Source organism: Perca flavescens, chromosome 21 (genome assembly GCF_004354835.1).
Source record: "Perca flavescens isolate YP-PL-M2 chromosome 21, PFLA_1.0, whole genome shotgun sequence".
NCBI lineage: Eukaryota > Metazoa > Chordata > Actinopteri > Perciformes > Percidae > Perca > Perca flavescens.
Genome location: NC_041351.1, coordinates 29532795 through 29550468, shown reverse-complemented (window position 1 = coordinate 29550468; position 17674 = coordinate 29532795). Strand labels below are relative to the sequence as shown.

At 40.3% G+C, this 17674-nt stretch overlaps 1 protein-coding gene across 2 annotated transcripts; it reads left to right on the top strand.

Annotated features, from left to right (window-relative positions):
* The first annotated feature begins 1979 nt into the window (after positions 1-1979).
* On the top strand, positions 1980-16673 carry dcxr (dicarbonyl/L-xylulose reductase). Of its 2 annotated transcripts, none has more exons than XM_028567997.1 (9): positions 1980-2232; positions 2398-2484; positions 6481-6578; positions 8422-8576; positions 9754-9796; positions 11229-11328; positions 11483-11547; positions 14470-14587; positions 16445-16673. In XM_028567997.1, exons 2-9 carry the CDS (start codon positions 2433-2435, stop codon positions 16546-16548), a joined length of 735 nt encoding a protein of 244 aa, XP_028423798.1. In that variant the 5' UTR covers positions 1980-2232; positions 2398-2432; the 3' UTR covers positions 16549-16673. The 2 variants fall into 2 exon arrangements, with proteins under 2 accessions (XP_028423798.1, XP_028423799.1); XM_028567998.1 differs by having other exon boundaries at positions 1980-2263; positions 16445-16560.
* Positions 16674-17674: the final 1001 nt, after the last annotated feature.

Here is a 17674-nt window from a genome sequence, read left to right as displayed (position 1 = left end):
TGAAAAGAGGAGCTGCAGCAATGTGCAGTACAACAAAAAGATGCTGTTTTTGAAAATTAAACCATGTAAACCTATTCTGATATAACCTCTAAATACAATTATGAACCTGAAAATGAGCATAATATGAGCACTATAAGTGACCTTTTTGGGGGGTTGGCATTCTTCTGCAAGCAAATGTGGCGGCCAGTGTAGTAAATGATTTTCACATTATATATCTTAAAATAAGTCAGGATGCCCAGCTACCAGAACTCTTAAAATGAGATTAAAAGGCCAATGTCAAGGAATTTCCAGTTTCTCGATAACACACAGGCAAGATCTAAATGCTATGTGACACAACTTATGACCTTCAAGTTGACAGGCATGTGTGTTCACTAGGGCTGCACAATATAAGGAAAATACTGTATGTGGAATGGGATAATGTTGTAGAATATCGCCATAACGATATTACTTGCGATAAATAAACGGATATCAAAATGTACTCCGTTCTGCTGCTTTCAGTATTCTGCTAAAATACAATAAATTGCTTGTTGAATTTAAAACAAATGAAAGGCAATTATTACCAACATTATTTTATTGAACAAATTGAACATTGAGTTGAATATAAAAGGCACCACGAAAGAAAAGTGACATATATTTTAAAGTGCGGTTTCCTACTGATATTTTCTTTCAGCTAACAATAAATCAGAGTCTCTTTCCCGATATGTCGCAACCTTTCACGATGTGTTTATTACACCACTTGATATCACAATGACGATTTAAAAAAAACAATATATTGTGTAGCCCTAGTGTTAGCCACTCTCCAGATTCTTAGTCTGGTTTATGCATAGTGTGCATTGTAATTTTGAGCATGTATGCATTTAGCTCAAGTACCGCTGTACGTAAGTACAGCCTCAGAGTAGATGTTTAGTCATGTTTCTAGCTACAGTAAGACATCCTGTGTTAAGATGCCTTATCTAGACATTGGGTGCAGAAATGCCTTACTAGCCACAGCCATACTGTAGTTTTTAAAGTATTCTTGGCCGACCCTCCAAATTATAAAATACTCATGTTAATTGGAAAAGGATTTTTTTTTTCCAAATATCAAGTCCACTGTTCGTTCTTTGGACTTCAGGTTTGCTCTTTTTTTTGCTGACATGTACTCCATTTGACTGGTTCTTTGGCTCCACCCACTCCGCTCCCACCAACCAGCGACAGTATTCCTGCCTGTGAAAAGTATTTGTGTAAAACACTCGTCTACCTTTTTGCACACGAGACTAGAATCCAAAATCCAGAGCATGTGTTCCACTGCAGGTCAGTGGGTGAGACTGAAAGAGTGAGTGAGTGTTTTTGTAAAGCCTTTACCACAGATGTATTATTGTGTTGTTCCAATAACAATAAACTCTTTCTGCATTGTCAATTGTTTGACTTGTTGATTTATTGTTGAATTGCTAGCATATGGCAGAGTTAATGTATGCATCTGTTTTGTTTGGGTCATTGAACACAAACTTATTTTTATTCAACAGAAAAATCCAAAGTTGTCAAACGTGAAATGTGTCTAAAGACAAGACTGTACTTCACAGTACAGTCGATAGTCTGAATATTTTTGAGTAAAACTAGAAACCATCATGATCAATAGGCCTACATAAATAAACATGATTGAAGATGAATCTTGATGAAGCATCATTATACTTTTCACTAAAGAATTAGTCCCAATGATAACTGAATATTAATATTGTGGTGATTTAAGTCCACTCACCTCCATTGCGTTGTATTGGTCGTATTGTACCTGGACAAATAAACCAAAAGTAGATACCAGCAGTATGGAAGAGGATTAGGGCCACATGGGAAACATGTATTTAAGTTTAAAGTCAGAATTCTGAGAATTAAAAAACTAAACTAATTACTTTTAAAAACAAACTCCGAAAAAATAAACAAAACTCAACATTCTGACTTTAAACTCAGAACTGTAATTCTTCACATATGTCCCTAATCGTCTTCCGTACTATACGTTATATGAGAGAGATCATACAGCCTATCATTTGGGTGAACTGACCTTTATAAAATATATTTATTTAGTCCGTGGGGGTTTCTGCCAGTTCACGGGGACTGTACAGGAACAGGACTGACCTGGAACACAAACGAGTTGGACCATTAACTTTCGTGTTAATGTTTGAGCCCCGAGACAACACCGAGACAACACCGAGACCCCGCTTCCTTCAGCCCGGACCGAGCGCTCTGTCTGCCGCACAGCTGGTAACCATAAAACACAAGTTGTGCACGATTAGTAAGTAGATGCAGGGAACGTGTGTCAGATTTAAGAGAAAGATCAGGAAGTTGGGGCGCAGTTAACGTTAGGTCGATCCGTTAGGTGACTGATGGCTTCTCTTCCGTCTCTAACATGTCTGTCTTGTTGAATAGAACCGTGCAGCTGATCTCGGCGGACTGGACCGACCATGGAGATTTCATTTGCAGGGAAACGAGCTCTAGTCACCGGAGCTGGAAAAGGTAAAGGCTACACTTAACACAAATACACACACAGTGCGTGCACTGCCACCACCAGGCAATCCTCTTCAGCCCGGCCTATGGAGGACGGAACAGGACTTAAACGTTTCGGTGAAGTTTCCCTTTAAGTCTTAAAGGGAAACTTCACCGATTAGCATTAAGCTTTGTATCAGTAGAACTCCGGTAGTATTTTTGAATGACCATGCTTCCCTCCCTCATGTCCCCCTGAGAGGGGAGATCTCTGTATTGAGGGTCTGGAAAAAACCTCAGATGACGCAAAATGACGATTTTTTTCATCATGTGAGGCTTTTTTGCCCAGAGGCAAAAAACTACAGCCTGTATTAGGAGCCACTTCCACATAGCCCAAAGGGGGTTGGACTGTCGGCTTTTTCCGGAGATTGCCGAGGAAACAACGAGTGTCAGCCATCTTGAATCCTCGCTTAGCTTCTCAGCAGGAGCAGAAACTGTTCATCCCGACGGAAATTTTGGGACGCAAGCTTTTATTTTGAAAAGTAGACGGGACGGCATGATATGGGACGCTCCAGGCTGCAGCCATACAGTCTTGGAAATTTTAGAACAACAATTATGTGCATTCAAACTACCACACACGTGTTCCACCGGGATACATTGGAACACATGGGAGAATATGCAGGACACTTTATTACGGACGCAATACTCGACACACCACGCAAGCTTTGCCTGCACGGAGACCAGCGGTGGTGCTCGATGCCTCTGGCCCGTAAAGAGACCTCATCAGTGGGGAGCGTTGAACGAGTGTGCCGGTGGAAAGCTAACGCTAGCCAGCCATCTGTTCACCAATCGTGCTTGCAAGTGTCCACTCATTAAACAAACTGGACTACATCCAACTTCAACCAAACTCCCCACGTGAGTTCAGAGACGGCTGTGCTGTGTTTTTGTTGTTGTGGAAATATTGCTGTGGACAATCCAGCCTGCTGTCACTGGGTAAGACTACTAGTGGAGGTGGGCTGTGTTACCCCGGACTGCCTGTTGCAGAAATGGGCTGATTTGTATCCAACTAACTGCTAACTGCTGGTGGAGTTTGTGACTGTAAAATGCCGACAATTCTAGCTACATCCCACGCAAATGTACGGCTGTGTTTATACTCGATGTTTATACCACAGCCCACCAAGAGCTAATGCTAGTAGCCATGAGTTAGCCTTCTTTTATTACATGGCTTGGTTGAATTCTAATGTAGAATGTCTGTTATTTCTTGACAACAGACCGCTGCTAAGGATAACACACTGTTGCCATGCATAGCAGAGCGTTGCCATGGACACAGTTCTGTTCACTCTGGAGCTATCAATCAATCCGCTGAAAGAAGTCCGGATAATGTTTCAGCTGTGGCCAAAAAAAAAGCATGTTTTAAATGTGTAACACCACTTGAGCCACGGTGAAACATTTTTTCGTGTATATGGTTGAAATGACAATAAAACACACTTGTTGAGTTGATCGTCTCACTGTCTGTCTGTAAAGGGCAGGCGTGGCTTGGGAGTGGCCTCATAGAGCAGCAAAGCAAGTGCATTCTGGGATTTGGTGTCTTTCATCCATATGAGCCAAAAACACATTTTCTGTCTTATCTCGGCCTAGAAGGCACCAATTTCAATTTTTTTTCTCACATTTCTACTACATAAGTGACCCAATTTAAAGATATATTCAGCTTTCCAGCAGTGAAATTTCCCTTTAAGTCTCAATAAATAAATGTTTAAATAAATAGAGGAACAAATAAATAAATACAGGAATATATAGATAAATACAGATATAAGTAAATGCCGAAATAAATAAAATAATACATAAAAGAATAAATAAATTAATAAATGCTTAAAATGTATTTCTACATTTTTGTCCACCTACATTGATTTATTTCTGTATTTCTGTGTCCATAATTAGTTTAACTGTTTAAATATATTTTCTGTTCATTTGATCCCCCTACATGATTCATCTTTAACTTTATTTTCCCCAAAAAGAAATGTGTAGGTAGGTAAAAACATAGAACACACAGACTTGAACATATACAGTATAGGGTACATGAAACATAATGAAATATCAATATAAGCAAGAAGATGGCCTCAGCGTTCAACTACAGCCCTGGACCTGAACACTGTAAACCCAGTTTTAGTTGTAATTCAACTTTTGCAAAGGCTCATGGGAAAACATATATGTTCCGAATGGTTTTGGGGGACTGATGGGGTCTGGGCAGTGAGGGAGGGATTGTGCACACAGACTGATAATCTGTAATGTCTCCTGAGTGAGATCGTCCATTGGAAATTACATAGACATATTGTTATCCTTTCTGTTTTATTGGAACTAATGTATTGAATCCATTGTTCTTTATCCAAGTTATTTCTTTAGTTTTGATAAGTATAGTCTAATGTTTGATATTTGTTATATTTCTACATGACTCATGAAAAAAATCAGATGTGTTTGCTATATTTTTAGTAATGACTACTAATGTAAACTTGATTTGTCTACTGCATCAACTTACCGCTCTGTGATAATACATCTTGACCTGTTAAGTTGCACCTTGTGTAAAACCTTAAACGGTTCGACCTGGACCCTATGTTCCTATGTTTTGTGTCTAAGTGACTGAACACCAATCTTTGACATTAGTCCAGTATTAAGAGAGATCGCTGCAGTCGGCAGTGGCAAAACAAGCTACAATGTAAGTTAATAGGACAATAGTCCAGCTTGTATTTACCTTCTCAAAAGTTCTGTTTTTGCCACTGACAGGCTCAGATTAATATTCTAAGTGTCTGACAACATTATGGAATGCATCGTTGCATTTCAAGTGTTGCATACTGGAACTTATCCTATTTTGGATGGATCGTGAGCTAAACCTGGTAACCAACGTAATAATAACTTATATTTATATAGGAAATAGACATATAACATACCTGAGGGCCAATTCGGGGATGATTTTGAATCATTTACAATCCCGTAATTTTCTCCTGTTCGAATCAGGTTTTCACCCGTCGTCTTCCACTTTCCCTTTTAGCTTTTAGTTCTTCTTTGTTTAATTTCCTTCTTTCCTGTGATGGTCCTGCCCCAGTATCAGCCATAACTACAACAGATAACTTCTAAAATAACATTAAAATACAATTAGACCTACATAAAGACATCTCCTGCTTCCTTTTACCTGGCTGGATACACTAACACAGGCTTCTCTGGTGTTACAATGAAACCTGTGACCCATCAGAATGTGTGCTCTGTAGATCTGTCTACCTGCCGTAGATCATTCTGTGACTTCACGGGAAAAATCCTACCCGGGTAAAGAAAATGAAGTGTTTGGCATTCAAAATTTGAATTGCTGAACCCAAAGTTACGCCCTTGTTTATACTTCTTCTAAATGCTAAATACTGGGACTTAAATCAAAGTGTTACCGTTAAAACATTACCTGATCGCCACTGTCGCACTGCTTGCTCTTGAGGGAATTACTGTAATTGTTGGAATTGTTGGGGCTTTGTAAATTATAGAGTGTGGTCTAGACCTACTCTATCTGTAAAGTGTCTCGAGATAACTCTTGTTATGATTTGATACTATAAATAAAATTGAATTGAATTGATGAAAGCTGGGGGTGATCAAAATGAATGTCAATTAAAAAATCAATTAAAAACTGTAATGACATTGCGTGTGAACTTTGGGAGACTGATCGAGGCATGTGATGAGTTTGTACGTACCCTCAAAGAGTCTCGTCAGCAACCCAGTGAGAAAATGGAATAGAAAAAAAAGCTTTGTTCATGGAGCGCAGTGTGGAAAGCCTGAGACATGCGTGGAGTGTGTGTGTGTGTGTGTGTGTGTGTGTGTGTGTGTGTGTGTGTGTGTGTGTGTGTGTGTGTGTGTGTGTGTGTGTGTGTGTGTGTGTGTGTGTGTGTGTGTGTGTGTGTGTGTGTGTGTGTGTGTGTGTGTGTGTCAGCTCTGGTGTCACGGCAGCAGCTCCACTCTGTAATAAGTCTTTGTGTTTATGGATGCTTTGTGTCTCAGGAATCGGCCGGGCCACGGCCCTGGCTCTGGCACGCTGCGGGGCGAAGGTCACAGCGCTCACACGCACGCAGGCTGACCTCGACAGTCTGGTGCAAGAGGTACTCCGCGCACTTTGACTTAAAGTTCTATGTGAGGGATGGTAGAGAGGGGGGAGATTTTCAAAGAAAAAAGAAAGAACATTCCAGCACACACTTGTCGTTTCAGTCACAAGGACCTTTTCAATTTAGTTTGGTATTTTCAGAATCAGCATCAGAATCAGAAAGATGATATTGCCACAGTAGTGGGACTACATTGAAGTTGCCTTGGTGATTGGGTGCATACATACAAACAAACATATTAAACTATAATAAGAATAAACAATAAATACCAAAACAGGACAAATCCATACAAAATAGCTGTTTACGTAGTTTAAGCACTGTGTGCAATTCAATTTTAGGGGTTCTCTCTGTGTGTGATCATGGACCAGTCTTGTATAAAGTACTACTTGCTTAGTACTAAAGCAATACTTGAGTAAAAGTGCAAGTATCTTATAAGAAAATGACTTTGGTAGAAGTTAAAGTCACCTTTTAGAGTATTACTTAAGTAAAAGTGTTAAAGTATCTGAAATGTACTGTAGTTAAGTATCAAAAGTGATTTTCTGATATTTAATGTACTTAATAATTAGAAGTAAAAGTAAAAACTTTGATTTTGAACTTTATCATGGCTTCCTTATAGTAAAGCATGATATTCAGGGTTTCCACTCCTTCTTAACCATCACATTCAAAGTCTTCTCCAGAACTTTCTAGGCACAATCTCTCCAAGTTAAAGGACCAAACATTTTGGGACAAACAATCTTTCACTCCAGTTTACAAAACATTTGTACACTGTGTGTAATGGGATAGATAGATAGATAGATAGATAGATAGATAGATAGATAGATGCTTTATTCATCCCAAGAGAAGCTACAACCATAACACAACAAACACACATACACACATATATCTCACATACATAAAAATCACTCACAGAAATTTAAAGAGTTAACAATTTATAGATAGACAAATAGATGGATGGATGGATATAGATAGAAAGAAAGATGGATGGATGGATGGACATTATTATTCCCAAACTGGGATATTACTATGTTCTACTACTATCTTATCTTTATTAGCACCCCATTCACCGCTGTCGTCTGGGTGATCATCGTCTGTTACCATGGCGACAGAGCCTGCAGCAGGCGCTTCCGTGGTGCAATCAGTTATTATGCTTCGTCCTCTTCTTCTTTGGTTTTGGCCTATGGTTTTGGCACTTGGCATTATGTCACCAACTGGAATGGAGCGTGCATTAACTTGGCAATCTAGGAGCAATGATTCGCCAAACTTTTTTTGCAGTCTAACAAATTTCTTCTGATTTTATTTTGTAGTAATGAGGATAACATAATATTTGTACTTTGTTACATTACAACACTGTCATGGACACACCTCCAAAACCAGCTGTGGATCATCATGTCTTGTCCTCATCATGATTTGTATTTAAGCACTATGCACTATGTCACCCTACTATTACGTATCTTGACGAAGGTCCTTGGGACCAAAACGTCGACCGGTGAAATAAACCAATGCAATAAAGTGTGTGCAGGATTATTCTTTCTTTTTTCTTTGGAAATGGATCTTCGGTGGACTTCTTTCCCTGCACCACAAAGGAGAAAAAGCAAGTGGTGTGCGTGTTGCGTTTTACTCATCAGAGATGGGAGAGATTCCCATGTTTATGACTGCTAAAACCTTCACGTCATCTGACAACTCCAGACTGTTGTATTATTAAAGAGCTGGCTGTGTGAGGGCTAATGGAAAAATGTTTTCAGAATCTATCTTTTTTTTTTTTTTTTTTTGCACCAATCTGAAATATCTGAGCTTTCAGAACAATTAAAGCTCTGTCTCCTCCTTCATCTGTTGTCTGCTTCAGTGTGCGTCCATCACCCCGGTGTGTGTGGACCTGGCGGACTGGGGGGCCACGGAGGCCGCCCTGCAGGACGTCGGCCCCATCCATCTGCTGGTGAATAACGCTGCCTGTGCCAATCTGCAGCCATTTCTGGATGTTACACCCGACCAGTTTGAACAGTAAGACAAAACAGGATACTTTAATGATTTCCAGCAGCAAAAAGTCATAGAATACAACGCACTGTAGAACATATGAGTCAGAATCCACAATTTCAGGGCGCCCTGGTATCTCCTCTGGTTGAGTGTGCGCCCCATGGAGGCTACTAAAGGCCTACATGGGGCTACTAAAGGCTGTTTCATGCTTCTGCGTCGAATCAACGGCGTACCCCCGCAGACCCCTCTGCGTCGCCACCAACCCCCCTCCGAGCCCTCCGCCGTAGCTCGACGTGCACCTCCAAAAATTTTTAACTTTGCGTCAAGGCGACGCAGACCGCCAGGACTGTGATTGGTCAACTGGTCCTGTGTGTTGATAGTGGGTGTTTCCAGCAGCCTACTGTGGGGAGTAGCAACATGCTAGTTCACTGACATCAGCTCTGCTAATAAACTCAGAGATATATTGGTTCCAATGACGGGGTTATCCGTTAGTAACGTGTCTATATGTCAGTAACATTTTGATATTAGCACTTCGCCAGCAAGCAGGACTTTGTGGGCAGTTGTGTTAAAGTTAGCTTGCTAACATAACATAAACTGGCTGGCAGACACCTCGCAGATAACCTCCCACTTATTTTCTGGTTACAGTAACTATAAGTCAATGGATTTGACTGTGCCTATTTCATGATACTTTTTACAAAATCTAAGCAAGAAAAGGCCAAACAAATGAGATTAATATTTTAGCACGACAGTCTGTGGGGTTCACAATTCTACCGTTTTGGTGGTGAGCGACACAGACACAGGCGACACAGACACAGGCGACACCCCCTGGCGTTGTGGCGGTGAAATGCACCGTGATGCAAAGCAACACTGACGCAGAACTCCCAAAGGGTCACCACGGCGTAGGAACGACGCCGTAGGAACGACGCCGTAGGAACAATGGCGTGGAGTTGACGCAGAAGCATAAAACAGCTTTAAGGCTCAGTCCTTACCGCAGTGGTGCAGGTTGGATTCCAACCTACAGCCCTTTGCTGCATGTCGTCCCCCCTCTCTTTCCCGCCTTTCATGTCTACAGCTGTCCTATGAACTAAAGGCAAAAATGACCCCCAAAAATAATCTAAAAAAAGAAATTCAATCAAGAATTTGATCATATGGCCACCTGTTATGTTTATTACGGTATATGTTCTAAGATGTCTTTCATCCCCAGGTCATTTAATGTGAACGTGAAAGCTGTGCTGCATGTTTCCCAGGTAACGGCTCAAATCCACATCACTACAATTGCATGTCCTGCATTCTTGGCTCCATTTTGTTCTTTTCTTTTTTTTTTTTTCTTTGGTTGTAATAGATATTTTGCTGATCTAAACATGAATGGTAACCTCACCCCTATTTTCCACCGGGTGCGTCTGTGCTGCATTCCGAATGAGTGCGTGAAGCGTCAGATCTATTTTCTCGTGAGCTGCAGGGTGTTCTGACAGCCGGGCAGGAAGGGAAACAGCGAGAGTATCCAGTCAGTTTACCCCCCAATGACGTATATGTATACATGGAGTTTAACTGCAGGAGAGCTTGGACTGGAAGGTAGATACCAGTTTAATAAACACCTGATTGTTCTATAAAGTACAAAGAAGAGACAATGTAATCTGTGAGTCGGGCAGCAAGACGCTCCAGACGCTCCCGGTGTGGTATGGCGCGAGGCGGAGGGCGGAACAAAACCAGAACACAGCACAAACGTGCCCAGTGGAAAATCGGGGTCAGGTGTACAGTATGTACAACAGGACTTAAAGGTGCTTTAAGCAATGTGACGCGTTTTTTAGGCTACAACATTTTTTGTCACACACAGGAAACATCTCCTCACTATCTGCTAGCTGCCTGTCCCCTGAACACACTGTAAAAAACATCTCCTCACTATCTGCTAGCTGCCTGTCCCCTGAACACACTGTAAAAAATGCAGTCTCTGTAGACAGCCCAGGCTACACAAATGGCAACAAAAACAAAGTGGCCAACTTGCACCACCAAACTTAAACAGTCTTCCAGCCAACAACTGACAAGAAGGATTTGGAGGTGGGGGTTGGGGGGTTAGTGCGTGGAAGGGAGGGGGAGGGGACGGGATGAGGAGGAGGGATGGGCGACAGTTTGACAGTACTTTGAACGTCAACAAGAACATCACCCAACATCGCTTAGAGCTCCTTTAATTCCCTTGTTAAAAAAAATATTTCCTGTAATAGACAAGCAGCGTATCGGTTAAATCACACTTTAAAATTAGATTAGATGAGATTAGATTAATTTATTTGCCTTTTCTTGTGTACTTACATACATAAAGACATTGAAACAACTGTTCTCCACCAGCCAATTGCAATGCAACAGGAAAAGACGATCATACAGACGTACATAAGAATACATCGACTAAAATATATAAAACCAGATCAAAAACCTTTAAAAACAGTCGACATTACAGTTTGTTAAAGTGCTGTTGTATGTAGTTAGCAGGGCAGTGTGTTGAAAGTGTTATGGTGCTCAACAAAGTCAGTCAGTCAGGGGGTATTGGCAGGGGGCACAATCTATTTACAATCCTAACTTTCTGTGGAAAGAAACTGTTGAGTATCCTGCTGGATCTGGTTTAATTTAAATGTCTGCCTCCTCTAACTGCTTCTCTCGAATCCAACCGAGCTCTGTCTCTGTGGTCAGATAGTGGCTCGTGGTATGAAGGCCAGGCGATCTGGAGGCTCCATCGTCAACGTGTCCAGCCAGGCCTCACAGTGTGCCCTCAGAGACCACACTGTCTACTGTGAGTAACAGAGGAACCGCCGTGGGCCAACATTCACCTGCAGCCTTTCCTTGGAGAATAAAAAGGATTTCAGTTCTTAGATGTGTGTATTTCCCTGCTGTAGCCCTGGTGACAGTAAAGTTCCTGTGCTCTTTGTGTCCCTGTCATTGTTCAGGTGCCACTAAAGCAGCCCTGGACATGCTGACTAAAGTGATGGCTCTCGAGCTGGGACCCCACCAGGTACTTTTACACTTACACAGCATGGCAAATACCTTTTTAATAATTTGGACTATATTTTGGCTCAAACTTAACGCTATAGTGCGTAGTTTCTGTCTCCTCCATGAGGAATTATAAGTAATGGCAACAAAACTGTCGGCACGTCCACATGATACAAGCCTTCCGTGACCGCGCCCCCAATAGATAACCAATATTCTGTGTCTAGCTCAGCTGAAGACTACTGAGTCTGTTTGCTAGGCTACCAACAACGTGATCTTCACCCCTTCAACTGACTTCACCAGTTTAGTATGTGACTGTCCTGCTATTATTACAGACGTGAACTAACCACGGACACTTTCACACGTTCATAGACTCACGGGGGTGCGCTGCCGAGAGTGAATAGGGAACACACTGGAATGGATATTTGGAGTTTAAAAGAATATTAACTGATGTATGAAACTGCCTGTTAGATTAATTAACTTGTTAATCGAAGGGATCGTTCCGGCCCACTTTAACCACTGGCTGTACGTAATGCAGTTAAAAAAACCCTGATAAGCACTGTATGTATGTGATGTTCCGATACAGATTCCCAAACCTGAGCTTGCTATCGGCCGATACCGAGTACCGATCCAATACCAGCGTGTTAAAAAAAATACGTATATTTTATTATGTTTTAACATCTATCTACTACTATCCCTGTATGGATGTGATATAATTTCTATCATTGTTGTATGGTCTGGCTCAGGTTAAACCCTTCGTGAAACATGAAGAAACACAAACAATGAACTCCACAGAACTTTCTTTTATTATCCAGTTTAACAATCCAGTCAGTCATAACGGACAAAGAATATAAATAAACTACGTTAAAGTAGATTTTCTTCGGGGCTAAATTACATGGTATGGGATCGGTGCATAAACTCCAGCACTTGCCGATACCGATACCAGCATTTTAGGCAGTATGGGAGGCTTTTCCGTTACTGGTATCGGTATCGGAACATTTCTAAATAATATTATCACATCATACAAATTTTTTTATGCATCTCTTAAATATATATATATTATATATAAGGGATCAGTACAGTCAGCAGCTCATCCTTTCCTCACTTACTATGATTCCTGCTATCTCTAATACTTAAAGCAAGACTTACTGTTGCTGTGTCGCATCACTCACTTGGTCGGGTATGATTGGTAGCTTATTGTGGCCAATGTTAGGTAAAGTTAGGTAATATTGCAGTCGGTCCTCTAACTATGACCCCCCCAACCCACACACACTTGTGCTGATGTTAAATTGGTTTAGTTGTTTACTCTGCAATAGAAATGGTCTGCCAGTGCCTACATTGGTATTTTTGTTCATTGTGATGTCAATTCTTGGAGTATCTTAAAATGCTTCATATCCCTAAAATCAGTACAATCTAAGCTAAAAGGTTATGTAAGTCAATAAACCGATATAATTAGTAAAAGTATGACATTTTGAAAAGAAATTGTGTCATAAAGTAAAAGGAAAATCAAACATGTTTTCATCAAATTTTACTAAATAAACCCAGAAACCATTTTGATCCAAAAGATTTCTAAACATCGAAACATAACCAAAATAGTTCTTAAGAATCCATAAGTTATTTGAACTCTAAACTTTTTTGTTTGAGATATGCTTATTTTTAAAGGCGTTTTGATAGTTTCATCTGCAATAGAATGGTTTTACAAGGTTTTCCACTGGATGTCACGTAACATGATAGCATCATCACGAGCGTACAAAATAATGACTCAAAAGACAGAAGCATCAGCTTTTTGCTGCAAAAAGAATCAATGCTCTAGCTATGGTTTTTATTTTAGATTGATTTATACAGGGTCATGTGGAGGTCCCTTCTCTACAGCTAAAATAGTTTAGCATGTAGCATAATCCCAAAATTGTAAATACTCGTAGCCACAGCAGCTGCCGCTCATCAAAAGTCTCTCTTTTATAATGACTGAACAGTGAACAGTATTAATGAAGAATATTAAATGAGCACGATTAAATCATTTTTAATTTGTCTGTGCTGTCTAATAACTATAAGTAACTTTAGTAACTAAGTAAATGTACTCACGTGCTGTACTTAAGTACAATTTTGAGGTACCTACTTTTACTTACTTGTATTTACGATGTATTTCAGTGTATGCTTAATGTCAGCTTTATATTCAGGTCATATGGTTGACCACAGCAGGCTTGTGAAGTGAACTGGTTTAAAAAGAGATAATGTTGTGCACATCCATGTAGTTGCTGGTGAAGGAACGTTGTGTGCCTGATTCTGCATTATTAAACTTTTTTTTGGTGCAATTAACTGTTGACTTTACCTTATTTTGACCATTTCTTTTTTTGTCCTGCACCAGCAACTACATGGATGTGCACAACATTGTCTCTTTTTAAATCAGCACATCAGGCTACCACCAATAAATCTTTATTATTATGTATTTATTTTACTGTAATGTTTGTTTGTAATGAGTTATTTTGTCACTAAATCTCTACTACTTTTTTTTTTTTTTTTTTTTTTTTTATCAGGGATCCAAGGGTTCTCATGCAAATGCACCTTTCTGGTCATCTTTTTCCAATGCTTATAACGTCATTGCTACCCTGCACTTTCATTCATTCATGTGTTGCAGCTGCATTCACATTTGTACTGCACATCTCTTTTAAATGTTCTACTCATTTTTTTCATTTTATTTTTATTTTAGTATGCATATTATAGTACATATAGAATTACATGTATGTTGTTATGTATACAGAGCCTCTTGGGGACAACATTTTCCCTCTAGATGATGAGTTTCATATTGTCTGTCTGTGTTAATCAATTACTTCATTAATATTTGCTAAACTGTACAGTGCTTTTTTGACATTAAAATTGTGACCACAAAAAAAACAAAACATGTTTAGATGTGTTCTTGAATGACGATCCAGTGTTGTGTTCTGATCAGATCCGTGTGAACAGTGTGAACCCCACAGTGGTGATGACTGAGATGGGTCACCTGGGCTGGAGTGACCCCGAAAAAGCCAAGACCATGACGTCCCGCATCCCTCTAGGCCGCTTCGCAGGTCAGACACTACAGGCTGCATATATACAGTACATCATGTTGACACATTTAAATGGCTGCCGTGTGTGTGATGAGAATGTTAACCCTCTTGTTGTCCTTGGTCCCATTTGACCCATTTTTTCAACCAAATTGTCAAAAAGAAATAACGTGGAGGGTTCCATACAACCATTACTCTTCACCAGTAAAATAAATGATCAGTTCACTACTTTCATTTAGTTTGGGTGTTTTATACAATTTTATAGCATTTGAAGAAAATAATTGATAAAAGAACATTGAAAAAAGTGACAAAAATGTCGGACAATAAATGTGATTTGATTGCCGGTTCTAGCTGAGAGGATGTTTCCCGAATAGAGCTGGAGTTTAGAAAACGGAAAGTGATCCCGTAAATGAAATGTCGTGGATATAGATTACTGTTGATACAATGGCCTTTCTGTACAGCTTGAAAAATAAATACATGGTACCTATCCCCATCCATTATCTATACCAGCTGGAGTCTATCCCAGCATGCATTGAGTGAAAGATCACCAGTCCATCTGGTTACTGCATATCTTAAGCATAGTTCAACATTTTTGGGGGAAAAACAGCCATTTGCTTTCTTTCTCAGAGTGAGTTGAGCAGATGGATATAAATCTCAAAATATAGTGTTCAGGATTTAACATGGAGCTGCTCCCAGCTCCTGCCTGTACAGTTACAACCATTTTATGATGCCCATAGTCATACCACCACAGCCAGTGCAGCAAATCGTTATACCTTAAGTGGAAGATGGGTAAGGAATAGTTTTTGTGTGCTGGTGCCATGGCATGGGATAGGGCTGGGAAGCCTATCCCATCCCCCTCCTATGCATACCAGGGTATTGAAAAGGAGGCTGATGGTTGATTCAGATTCAGGAATGTGGATTCAGGAATGTGGATTCACCCTTGCCTGGCCATTCAGTCTATATGTGTTTTGTGGACTGGATAGGGTTTATTCTGTCCTCCCTGTGTTCACAGTCTCTGTGTATCTGGGTCAGTGTTGGACTCCACCAAGACTGATTCATCAGTTCTGTTCATGGTTTTCATCGACAGTCAGCATCTGGAGGTGCAGCCAACGAGTTCATCTTATTTTTATCTTATCTTATTGTCAGAATGGCTATAGACAAAATGCCTCCAGTGCTGCAATTATGCAGTGTATACTAGGGTTGCACGAGATTGACAAAATGTGTAATGACCATGAATATTGCGATGTCGATATTCATTTCGATATTCCTAAACATACTGTATATAAAAACACAAAAGTAATGGGAAAACGCATCAAAATAGATTTACAGAACATCAAAACAACCATACCGCATGTTTCGACAGTGCATTAGCTTGGGCCACATCTGTTGGCTTAAAGCCAAAGTACTTCTACGCTGGCAAGGAAGCATTACTTTTTGGCTACTAACATTTTCTCTTCAATCTCCATAGTTTGGTTGTCTCCCTGAGCTACACTCATGTTCTTACTTTTCTCTCTCTTCTTTCCTTTCGCTCCACACACTTGCTTCGCAGTTCACACTATCTTTTTTGTCCTTTCGCTTCTCGCTTCTTTTGCTTTCTCTATTTCCCTCTTCACTCACGCTGTCGAAGTGTGCACGTGTGACAGGGCAACTGACCAATGAAATATGCAGGCTCTAAATTGATCACAACGCACAGCCACCGGTGCATCTCTCCGCGAAATAAACGGAATATCGCATGCTCTTTGGGACATTTTCCATATTGATATTGCACAATGTGATATTGCAAAAAACGATATTGAGTCGATATATCGTGCACCCCTAGTGTATACACACGCTTGTGCTACATAGGTGTGTTCCCTAAGCTCCCTGTGTGTCTGTGTGCAGAGGTGGAGGACGTGGTGAACAGTATCCTGTTCCTGCTGAGTGATAAGAGCAACATGACTAATGGAGTCACTCTGCCGGTGGACGGAGGCTTCCTGGCCTGCTGACCAACACCAAAGACCCCCATCTGATGGGGGAAAAGAAGAAATACTTCCTATCTTATCATCTCACTGCATTATACAAATAGAGGCCAAAGCTATTCAGTAATTAAACTCAGCCACTGCACAACCAACCTCTAACTTTTCTTTCTTTGTGTTTATTTATATTGGAGCATGTTTCGTTGCTATTTATGTAAATGTTACTGGTATCTACAGAGGGCTTAAAGGTGCAGTAGGTAAAACTTATAAAACTAACTTTCTGTCATATTTGCTGAAACTGACCCTATGTTTCAGTAGAACTACACAAAGCAGGTCATTTAAAAATCTGGCACCACCTCCAGTCTGGAGTGGGATTTGCAAACATCCACCGCTCCCTGTTCAGATGCACCAATCAGGGCCAGGGGGGGGTGTCTGACTCTGTGTCAATCACTGCTCATGCGCACGCATTCATTCTCTCTTGTGTGGGGAGGGGCTTAGGAGACCGTTTAGGGCTTTAGCAGAAAGGGGGGAGGGACCGAGAAGTTGTTAATGTTAAATTTTTTGGCTAAGTCCTGGATCTTCATAATCCTACCTACAGCACCTTTAACATGAGGTGGTTAGAAACAAGTCTGAGATCTGATGATGTAGGGGTTTATTTAACATACTGCATTACACAGAGGATACAATCATAATGGCAGAGGCACCAGCAGGATTCTGTATTATTATTGCAAAACATGGTATTTAACTGCTAATACTATGAAAGCAAAAGTAGTCATTATGGTCATGAATAAAATAGGAATTTACTGGAGTTTTTCCTCTGACTGTGAATATATGAGGGCTGGGGGAACACCTATAAAAGCACACTGCAACCACTAATCACACTACAAAAAAGAGCCATAAGAAGAGTTCATAAAGCAGGATATTATGATCACACCAACTTACTGTTTTTACATTCCAGAGCTTTAAAGTTCATTGATCTAGTTGAATTTCAAGTTGCACAAATCATGTATAAAGCTAAAAACAGACTACTAACAGGTAATATTCAGAAGTTTTTTTTGATAGAGAGGGGGGGTTATAATTTAAGGAATAAGTTAAAATTAAAGGTTTGAGCTGTTCGCACGACTATAATGCATTACAATCAGTGGTGTGAAATTGT

Coding starts and splice junctions, on each gene's coding strand:
- dcxr (XM_028567997.1), top strand. CDS start 2,433: ATGGAGATTTCATTTGCAGGGAAACGAGCTCTAGTCACCGGAGCTGGA. Junction 6,579..8,421: donor TCGACAGTCTGGTGCAAGAG/GTACTCCGCGCA, acceptor TGTCTGCTTCAG/TGTGCGTCCATCACCCCGGT. Junction 8,577..9,753: donor ACACCCGACCAGTTTGAACA/GTAAGACAAAAC, acceptor TTTCATCCCCAG/GTCATTTAATGTGAACGTGA.